Source organism: Rhinoderma darwinii, chromosome 2 (assembly GCF_050947455.1).
Source record: "Rhinoderma darwinii isolate aRhiDar2 chromosome 2, aRhiDar2.hap1, whole genome shotgun sequence".
Classification (NCBI taxonomy): Eukaryota; Metazoa; Chordata; class Amphibia; order Anura; family Rhinodermatidae; genus Rhinoderma; species Rhinoderma darwinii.
This window is the reverse complement of record NC_134688.1, coordinates 333,518,217-333,529,344: the sequence shown is the minus strand read 5'-3', so window position 1 is coordinate 333,529,344 and position 11,128 is coordinate 333,518,217. Positions and strand designations below refer to the sequence as shown.

At 42.2% G+C, this 11,128-nt stretch overlaps 1 protein-coding gene across 1 annotated transcript; it reads left to right on the top strand.

Annotated features, from left to right (window-relative positions):
• Positions 1 to 225: 225 nt before the first annotated feature.
• LOC142741842 (olfactory receptor class A-like protein 1) lies at positions 226 to 1,167 on the top strand. Its single transcript, XM_075851170.1, has one exon. It carries the CDS (start codon positions 226 to 228, stop codon positions 1,165 to 1,167), a length of 942 nt encoding a protein of 313 aa, XP_075707285.1.
• The last annotated feature ends 9,961 nt before the right edge of the window (positions 1,168 to 11,128 follow it).

Genomic DNA, 11,128 nt, shown 5'->3' with positions numbered 1-11,128 from the left:
CTTTCTCTTTTGTCCCTTAATTGTTGAAAACATTATATATATATATATATATATATATATATATATATATATATATTTATATTTACAATATATGTTATAATATATGTTTACAATACAAGCCTGTAATTTATTTTATAATTACATTTGAGGCATCAAAAACACATAAATAATGTTCTATACTTTTTTCTACCCACAGACATCAAATAATTGCAATCAACCGTTATGATGGATCCCCGTGTGCTCCTTAAAGCTTCTGGCTTTCTCTTCTTGATAGCAGTGGGAGTTCCAGGGAATGTCTTCATCTTGGTTCAATTTATTTGCCTGAAGATCGTAGAAAGAAAGCTTCTCACAGCTAACATCATGCTGGTGGTCTTAGCTCTAGCAAATCTTTTTGTCCTCTTTTCTCGGGTTTTACCTCAGTCTTTGGAGGCAATTGGACTGAATAATTTACTCAATGATACAGAATGCATGCTTATAATTTACACTTACAGAGTAAGTAGAGCAATGTGTATTGCTATTACCAGTTTGCTTAGCTGCCACCAATGCATCCTTATTGCCCCAAATTCTGGAGCGTGGTCTTTCCTGAAACAAAAAGTTTCACACAACATGTCTATTATCATTTTCACTGTATGGCTTATTATTCTCATAATGTACCATTATAGCATGTCTATAGCACGTGCCAAAGGAAATTTCACAACGTCTCCATTCACACTGCATGTGGTTTTCTGCAATATAGATTTTTTAAATTATTTTTCATATATTCTCAATGGAGCTTTTATGGCCTCAAGAGATTTCATATTTGTGGGGCTAATGACACTGGCGAGTGGCTACATAGTATTCTTATTGTTAACTCATGAAAGGACAATAAGAAGCATTAGGAGCTCAGACAGAAGGAAAAATAAATCAGTGGAATATAAAGCCTCAAGAGCAGTCATCTTACTAGTCACATTATATGTGGTGCTTTTTGGACTAGATAACTCCATGTGGACTTACACCCTGACCATGTCTAATGTAAGTCCTGACATGAACGATGCCAGGATAATGCTTGCTTGTTCTTATTCTGCCCTCAGTCCCTTAGTCATTATTGGTACCAACCAAAAGCTGCAGCAGAGGGTACATTGTAGGTACAAAAATAGAGCAATACTTTGGACATCACAAAACAGCTGAATAAGTGATTTACAGCCATAATCCATGAAACTCAATGGGTTTTTCATATTCTTTAGAGGATACAGTATGATCAAGAAGAAGACAATTTCAATAGCCCAAGCTGGAAAATTATTATTTTATGCCTCTTCATATTGGAATTCTATGTCTCCTTGCATTTTACAACATAAATATAGAAATCTGAAATCTCTGTGACTTTTAAAAACAGAGATTACATTAACTTTTGTAATTAAAAATTCATTTGCCTGACCTACACCTCTACACTGTGGCCTATAGTGGCTGAAATCACCAAGAGTTCTTTCTAAATAGTGGATTCCAAATTCCGTCTACTTCAGCTGCAATGCTTTGAGGTGGAAATATAAATTAAACCTGTCCCTGCTGTATATAAAAAATAAAAAAAAAAAGCATAAGAAAAATGTTTGCAATTCTACATTTAATAATTGCTTGTAATTTCAATAATTTCAATAATTTGATGTATTTCTTTGGTAAAATTAGCATTTATTGAGTAATACAAATATGACTTAAAATCTGATGGCTTTAATTTCTTCTGTCGAATGCTATGAAACACAGCCAGTATTATTCATTTGTTTCTTAGTTACCTTATTGCCTCTTTAAAGGGGTATTCTGGTTTTAGCAAATAAATTCTATTTTTTATATAACATACTCCTTGTATTAATTTCTCATGATTTTTAAGATCTGTTATTCAGTAGTAAAATCGAGGGTATGCTCACAAGGCTTATTTTCGGACTTTTTTCGGGCCGTAATCGGCAGAAAAACGGCCGAAAAATCGGAAGCATAATGCCTCCAAACATCTGCCCATTGATTTCAATGGGAAAAACGGCGTTCTGTTCCGACGGGCCATTTTTTTACGCGGCCGTTTTGAAAAACAGCTGCTTAAAAAAACGCCCGCGAAAAAGAAGTTCATGTCACTTCTTGAGCTGTGTTTGGAGCCTTTTTTCATTGACTCAGTTCCAAAAACTTCTGTAAAAAATGCTGCGAAAAACGCTAGCTGCTAAAAAAAAACGTCTGAAAATCAGGAGCTGTTTTTTTTGTAAGCGTGTGAACATACCCTTATTGTTTACTTCCAGAGGATACAAATCTGTCCTGGACATTAGAAGACAGAGCTCTGATACACATACTGTGATCAGTCCTGCACCTGTGCATCCATCACTTGACCATGGACAGATTTGTATCCACTGAAAAGTAAACAATCATGGTAAACAATCATGGTTCCATGAGGAATTTAATCAGAAAGTATTTTTTGAAAAATGTATACCTTTCAATTATACAAACAATAACAATAATACATTTGCTGAAACTCGAAGTCTCCTTTAGCAAACTATATATCTATACTAGGGATGCGTGATGCGATGCGCGGCTGCACAGCTTAGTATTGAAATAAATTAATAGAATATGAACACTCCTCCCTCCTCTCTCTACTGCCACCAATGATAATCTGAGTATGTGAAAAGGGGGAGTGAGGGGAATGTTTTCGAGCGGCACAGGCAGTGGGTTCCTGATGACATGCCAGTGCCTTTCTTACTATGGGGCTGCAGTGTAATGACAGACCAGCCCCAGGCAGGTATTAGTTAGAGCAGAGCAAAAACATAAAAAAGGCACTAGAGCAGGCACTAGTATTTTTTTGCAGCCAGCATTGAGAAACATTGGGGTAAATGTATCCCACATTAACCCCAATGTTGCCATTATATGTGGGAAATGATGAAGTCACTTATCATTAATGTGAGGCACATGGTGTTGTGAATTTAGTACCTGTTTGTGCCTCACATTAATTGTGATTAACCCCATCATGTACCTCACACATTAACCCAATGTTGTCCATTATGACTGTGACTGAGGTACTTGATGGGATCTCTTACTATAATGGGCAACATTAGGTTAATCTGTGAGGGAAATGATCGGTTTAATTACTATTAGGCCTTGTTCACATGGCTGTGTTTGATATATGGACCGTATGTCGCCCGCATTTCCTGGACCAAACAGAGTTCAGAAAGTCGGGCTCCTAGCATCAGTTATCTATGGTTCAAGGCATCCTTGCCTCCTCGTGGGAATACTGTCCTGTTCTAAAAACATGATAACAGTACTGGACAGTATTCCCACGAGGAGGCAGGGACATAGATAACTGATGCTAGGAGTCCGGCTACTTGAACTGTGTTCGGTCCAGGAAATGCGGGCCACATACGGTACATAAAACACAGCCAAGTGAATAAGGCCTAATAATTAATAAGGCCTAGTAATTAATTCCAACATTTCCCTCAAAGATTAACCCAATGTTGCCCATTATAATTATAGTAAGTGATCCAATTAAAGTACCTCACTCAGTCAAAATGGTCAACATTGGGTTAATGTGTGAGGTACATGATGGGGTTAATTACAATTAATGTGAGGCACATAGAGGTTCAAAATTCATAACACCATGTGCCTCACATCAGAAAACGGAAGGACATTTTTGTGGGATTTTTATTGTTGGCAAAATATCATTTTGGTATCGAGTATCGCAATATTACTCAGTATCGACGGTCCAAATTCTGGTTTCATGACAACCCTAATCTATACTGTGTCGTGCTGTGACCTGGTGCTCCAGTGTTTATACTTATGATATAGCCTTCAAATAAAATATGGCTATATGCAGAAATGATACAAATCAATTCCTTTCCATGAAATATCTGTGACTATACAGAAAAAAATGAATACAGTAAATCCTTACCATCATTGGGAGTTTCCAATAAAGGTTCTAAAGCACCTGGGTCTTCTAATGCCCAGAGTAGCCCTCCATCCTGTCTAGGCTGTTATTGAATTAAATGAGACCCTTACAATAGGCATATATTACATATCCACAAGAGTTTAATGTAGCAGCAGTCAAGCATGCACCCTGAAGCCATTTAAGCATCTATGGGTCTGATGGAAACAGTCAAGCGCTGTAATCGGCTATCTCCATCAGTCCCATAGACTTTTAATGGAGTGCTGCTACGCATGCTTGGTACCCCAATTCTACCAATTGTGGGTGTCCCATTGGTGGGGCCCCCAAACATCAGACATTTGAACTCACTGTCATGTGAAGAGCGTAACATTGATTATCCTAGCAGTAAGTGAACAGTCAGTTCTTGCAGTTGATGTGCATGAAGCAGAAAAATGAGCAGTCGTAAGGATCTGAGTATCTTTGAGAAGAACTAAATTGTGACGGCTAGACGACTGGTCAGAACATCTCTAAAATGCAAGGTCTTGTGGAGTGTATCCAGTATGAAGTGGTTAGTACCTACCAAAAGTGATCCAGGGTAGGACAGGATCATAGGGGCCTAATGCTCATTGATGCACATGGAAAGCGAATGTTAGCCCATCAGGTCCGATCCCATAAAAGAGCTACTGTAGCAAATTACAAAAAATCCTGCTTATAATAGAAAGGTGTCAGAACACACAGTATATCCCATCTTTGTCGGTTTGGGGCTGATAGCTGCACAGGTGGATACTGGATGCGGATTTAACATTGACACATGCCACCTACCTAAACATTGTTGCAGACCAAGCACACCCCTTCATGGCAACGGTATTCCTTAATGGCAGTGTCCTTTTTCAGCAGAATAATGCACCTTGCCACACTGCAAACTTTCTTAAGGAATGGATGGTGGAACATGACAAAAAATTCAAGGTGTTGACTTTGCAGAAATCCAGAAGAAGGGGGAGAAAGTGCACAGATGAGTAAAAAAATGCTAGGAATAGTCACGGTGGCTATCCCAAGACTCCCTTGGTTGAAGCAGTGGTAAATTTTATATATATATATATATATATATACATATATATATATATATATATATATATATATATATATATATATATATATATATATATATATATATGTATATATATATATACAGGGGCGTAGCTAGAGGCTCATGGGCTCCGATGCAACAATTCTTACTGGGCCCCCCCCGCAAACTTCTCATGGCCGACGGTCCGCTTTCAGCTGCATCGATGGGTCTCCTAAGTGACCCAACAATGCAGCACTAGCAGCCGGGGCGTCACTAAGACTGGGTTCACACACACAATTTACGGACGTAATTCGGGCGTTTTAGCATTGAATTATGTCCGAAAATGCGGCTCAAAAGCGTCGGAAAACATCTGCCCATTCATTTGAATGGGTTTTACGATGTTCTGTGCCGATGGTCATTTTTTTTTACGCGCCGCTGTCAAAAGGCGGCGCGTAAAAAAGACGCCCGCGTCAAAGAAGTGCCTGTCACTTCTTCAGACGTAAATGGAGCCGTTTTCCATGGACTCCATGGAAAACCAGCTTCAATTACTTCCGTAATGGACGCAGCAAAAGACGCCTGCACATGCCTTTACGGCTGAAATTACGGTGCTGTTTTCTCCTGAAAACAGCACAGTAATTTCAGCCGTAACGGACGCTGAACATACCCTCAGGGCTTAAAATGTCCGGGAAATAGCCCCAATACATATGTGTCCGCCCCCAAAAAAATGTGTGTATATGAGACAGCATAGCATATCTATAGCACTACGACCCTATAAACTATGGATAGGATTAGATACAGTGGCTCAGCAGACAGTATCACACATGATAGGATTAGATACAGTGGCTCAGAAGGCAGTATCACACATGATAGGATTAGATACACAGCTCAGCAGACAGTATCACACATGATAGGATTAGATACAGTGGCCCAGCAGACAGTATCACACATGATAGGATTAGATACAGTGGCTCAGCAGACAGTACCACACATGATAGGATTAGATACAGTGGCTCAGCAGACAGTACCACACATGATAGGATTAGATACAGTGGCTCAGCAGACAGTATCACACATGATAGGATTAGATACAGTGGCTCAGCAGACAGTACCACACATGATAGGATTAGATACAGTGGCTCAGCAGACAGTATCACACATGATAGGATTAGATACAGTGGCTCAGCAGACAGTACTACACATGATAGGATTAGATACAGTGGCTCAGCAGACAGTATCACACATGATAGGATTAGATACAGTGGCTCAGCAGACAGTACCACACATGATAGGATTAGATACAGTGGCTCAGCAGACAGTATCACACATGATAGGATTAGATACAGTGGCTCAGCAGACAGTATCACACATGATCGGATTAGATATAGGGCCCAGCAGACAGTATCATACATGATTGGATTAGATACACAGCTCAGCAGACTGTATCACACATGATAGGATTAGATACAGGGCCCAGCTCGCTGACATTGCGGCTCCAGCGCTGGACCCAGGATAGGTAAGAATAATAATTTTGTTTCTTTATGTGTTACTGATTATTTTTGTGTGTTTGTGTTTTTTTTACAGGTTCGGTTGTTGGACTTCGGATACGAGGACTTCAATGACGGCGTTTTTTTTATTCTCAATAAAATGGTTAATGAGGGTTGTTTTTTTATTTCAATAAAATATTTTTTCTATGTGCTTGTATCTTTTTAAACTTTATTATCACCGCCTTAGTAATGGCCGCTGGCTGATTGACAATCTCCATCACTAAGGCGAGGCTTAATGTTAGCCGGTGCAGAGGCTACACTAACCCCCATTATTACCCCGGCACCCACCGCCACCAGGGGTACTGGGAAGAGCCGGGTACAAACCAGTACCCGACCATCTGTAGTGACGGGCAGGCACCGGGGTGGCCGCAGGCTGGTAGTATTAGGCTGGGGAAGGCCAAAAACAGTGGCCCTTCCCACCCTTGTAATGCTGCCTGCTGCTGCTGTGTTGTATCTGGCTGGTTATGAAAATTGGGGGGGACCCGACATCGTTCTTTCCAATTATTATTTTTATTTTTTTAAATGACGTGGGGTCCCCCCCATTTTCATAACCAGCCAGATACAATAAAGCAGCAGCAGGCAGCATTACCAGGATGGGAAGGGCCACTGTTTTTGGCCTTTCCCCTCCTGATAATACCAGCCTGCGGCCACCCCAGTGGCCGACCATCACTACAGATGGTCAGGTACTGGATCGTACCCGGCTCTTCCCAGCACCCCTGGTGGCGGTGGGTACCGGGGTAATAAAGGGGGTTAGTGTTAGCCTCTGCACCGGCTAACACTGAGCCCCTCCTTAGCAATGGTTGCTGTCAATCAGCCGGCGGCCATTACTAAGGCGGTAGTAATATAGTTTAAAAAAAACCACAAAGACATAGAAAAAATATTTTATTGAAATAAAAAAAAAACCCACACAACCCTCATTAACCATTTTATTAATAAAAAAAAAAGCTGTCATCGAAGTAGTCCTGGAATCCGCCGTAGTCCAACGACCGAACCTGTAAGAAAACACACAAAAAATGATTAGTAACACATGTGTTAGGGTATGTGCACAGACACTAATTACGTCCGTAATTGACGGACGTATTTCGGCCGCAAGTACCGGACCGAACACAGTGCAGGGAGCCGGGCTCCTAGCATCATACTTATGTACAATGCTAGGAGTCCCTGCCTCGCTGCCGGACAACTGTCCCGTACTGAAAACATGTTTACAGTATGGGACAGTTGTCCTGCAGCGAGGCAGGGACTCCTAGCGTCGTACATAACTATAATGCTAGGAGCCCGGCTCCCTGCACTGTGTTCGGTCCGGTACTTGCGGCCGAAATACGTCCGTCAATTACGGACGTAATTAGTGTCTGTGCACATACCCTAAGGCTTAGATACAGGGCCCATGTGTGATACTGTCTGTGGGACCCTGTATCTAAGCCTACCACAAGGTAGGCTTAGATACAGGGTCCAGCAGACAGTAATCTTATACAGTATAAGATTACTGTGTGCTGGGGCCCTGTATCTAAACCTACAGTGTGGTAGGCTTAGATACAGGGCCCAGCAGACAGGATCACGCATGGGCCATGTATCTAAGCCTACCATGTGATTAGCTTAGATACAGGGCCCAGCAGACAGGATCACACAATCTGTGATCCTGTCTCATGGGCCCCCTAAGCCTGCTACATCGTAGGCTTAGGGGTTGTACAGTCCCTAAACATTGATGGCCTATCCACAGGATAGGCCATCAATAGCTGATGTGTCTCTCGGGACCCGCCAATCAGCTGTTTTGAAGGGGCCGCAGCACTCGTACGAGAGCTGCTTCCCCTTCATTTCACTACTCGCTCACACTGTGAATCGCCGACACCGATTCACAGTGTGACCGGAATGAAGTGACAGGAATGAAGGGGAGCAACTCTCGTACGAGTGCTGCGGCCCCTTCAAAACAACTGATTGGCGGGTCCCGGGAGTCGGACCCCGCCAGTCAGGGATAACCTTACCTTCCTCTTCGGCCGCGGCGGGAGTTCTGTAGTCTCGATGCTGTGCGCGGCGGCATAGCGCTGTGACGTCATGCGCTGCGCACAGCGCTTGACGTCAGGACCTCCGCTTGCCATCCGGAACCAGGAAGGTAAGTAAAGTACGTTACTATAGTAACAGGGGCCCGCGGCCCGAGTTACTATAGTAACTTTTTATTGATGTAGTGCGGGGGGGCCGTGGGCCCCCCTGGCTTCGGGGCCCGGTCGCAATTGCGACCGCTGCGACCCCTATAGCTACGCCAGTGTATATATATATATATATATATATAATGAGAAAAAGAATAAAGCAACACAGCGACAGCAGTGGGTGCAGGCCTCCTAGGTTGAGGCTAGGAACCCTTGTTAATGAAATCCCCAAAAAATGAAGAGGCAGCACTCCAAGGAAATAGATGTGAAAAATTGGTGAATGAATACACCACTTTTTTTTAGCCAATTTCCTTGGAGTGCTGCCTCTTCATTATTATATAGCAGCAGCACTCACAATGCAATTCCAAGATGGTCTCAGGTAATCCCGATCCTGGGGACATAGATCAATATTGAAGAAACTCCCACAAGCATTGATAAAGGTCCTATAGCAGGACGGAAACATTGCAGCTTGTGCTGGCTTAATAAACCACCATTTTTTTCACTAACACGGAGTGCTGTGGTCACTTAGAAATGTCCTTATTTTTTAAAGAAAAGCACAGTTTTTTTCAATGAAGATAACATTAAATTAATCAGAAATACACTCTATGCATTGTTAATGTGCTAAATGACTATTCTAGCTGCAAACGTCTGGTTTTTAATGCAATATCTACATAGGTGTATAGAGGCCCATTTCCAGCAACCATCTGCCCCCGCTAATTAAAATAAATATATTATATAATGTATATAGCGCTGTATCCTGTATCCGTCAGGTCAGTGGGACTGACTGATTCAGTGTCATCGAGTCCTGCAGGATCGAGCTGTAACCGATCACATCTAAGTTCATAACTTAGATGTGATCGGTAATAGGCGACCTAATGGATTCAGGTCTCAGCGCTATATACAGCTGCTCTGTATACAGGATACAAAGCAGCTGTATCTCAAAAAGTGCAAATCATTTTCAATAAAAAGTAATTAAAACTTGCACCAATCGCAGTAATAGATATCTTTATATATCATAGAGACATGTCCGAAGTTTTCATCGGTGGGGGATTGAGCACTGAGGCCCCCACCGATCGCTAAAATGAAGCAGCAGAAGTGCTCGGGTGAGCGCTGTGCCGCTTCATTTATGATCGACTTTCAGCCGAGTGAGCGGTGTACGGACTCCTAGACTTTCTATTGAGCCTGTACACTGCTCCAAGGAAAGCCAAACAGAATTGAAGCGGCACACGCTCACCCGAGCACTTCTGCTGCTTCCTTTTATCGACTAGTGGAGGTGTCTCAGTGCTCGGCCCCCACTGATCAAAACTTCTGACATGTCAACATTTTTTTAAAATGTTGTTACACTTTAAAGAGAATCTTTCACCTGCCCACAGATTTGCATTTGAGTGCAGCATGTAATGGTCAGGGCTGCACAAACTCCGGGGCACTTTACATTTTTTTTTCTACCCTCTTTCCATACTTAGATATCGGTGCTGTAATATTTGCCGCCCGATATTTAAATAACCCCATGAACTGCCAATGGGGCGGTAATTGGCAAGGGGACGTGTAACATCGCTGTGACACTGCCCAATTCGCTGCGGACAATGTCAACAGCAAGAGCTGGAGAGAGGAGATCATGTGCACACGCACGCTCTCACTCTTCAGCTCTCGGCAGGCAAGTACAAGACTGTGATCTCAGGTGAGAGATCAGTCTTGTCGTCCTTGTCTGCCGAGAGCTAAAGAGTGAGAGCGTGCGTGCACGCACAGCTCCGATGCCATGAAACAGAAGAAGAAGAATTCACACTCTTCTTCTCCTCTTGTGTTCCTTAGTGGTGGCGGAGCTGCGCGCACGCGCTCTCTCTCCAGCTCTTGCTGTAACGCTGATCGTAGCTGATTGGACAGTGTCACAGCGATGTTACACGCCCCCTTGCCAATTACCTCCCCATTGACAGTTCAGGGGGTTATTTAAATATCGGGCGCCAAATATTACAGCACTGATATCTAAATAACGAAAAAAATGTAAAGTGCCCCAGAGTTTGTGCGGCCCTCCCCATTACCTGCTGCACTCAGCTGTACATGTATGGGGAGGTGAAAGGTTCTCTTTAAAAGAAAGGTGTTATAATTTTTTATTTTTTTATTGGCCTAATTTTTCTAATTATTTTAATATGTTTCCGAAGGTAGCTATTTATTCATATGTTTGTACGTCTGTGGGGGCAGCCAGCTTTATTTTTATTTTTCATACTGCTAATTTTTGTTTTGCAGGTTCCGCTGGACCATTTGGACTACGTCGTAGATTCATTGGACTACTTCGCTGATTTAAGCTTTATTTCTTTTTTTTTTAAATAAAATGGTTAAAGTGGATTGTGTGGAAGAGTTGTCATTTCAATAAAATAAATGTCTTTATGTCTCTGTTTTTTAATACTTCATTACCGCCTTAGTAATGGCAGCTGTCTGAGAGCGTCCATTACTAAGAAGGGGCTTAGTGTTAGCCAGTAATAAGGCTATCACTAACCCATATTATTACCCCGGTACCCAC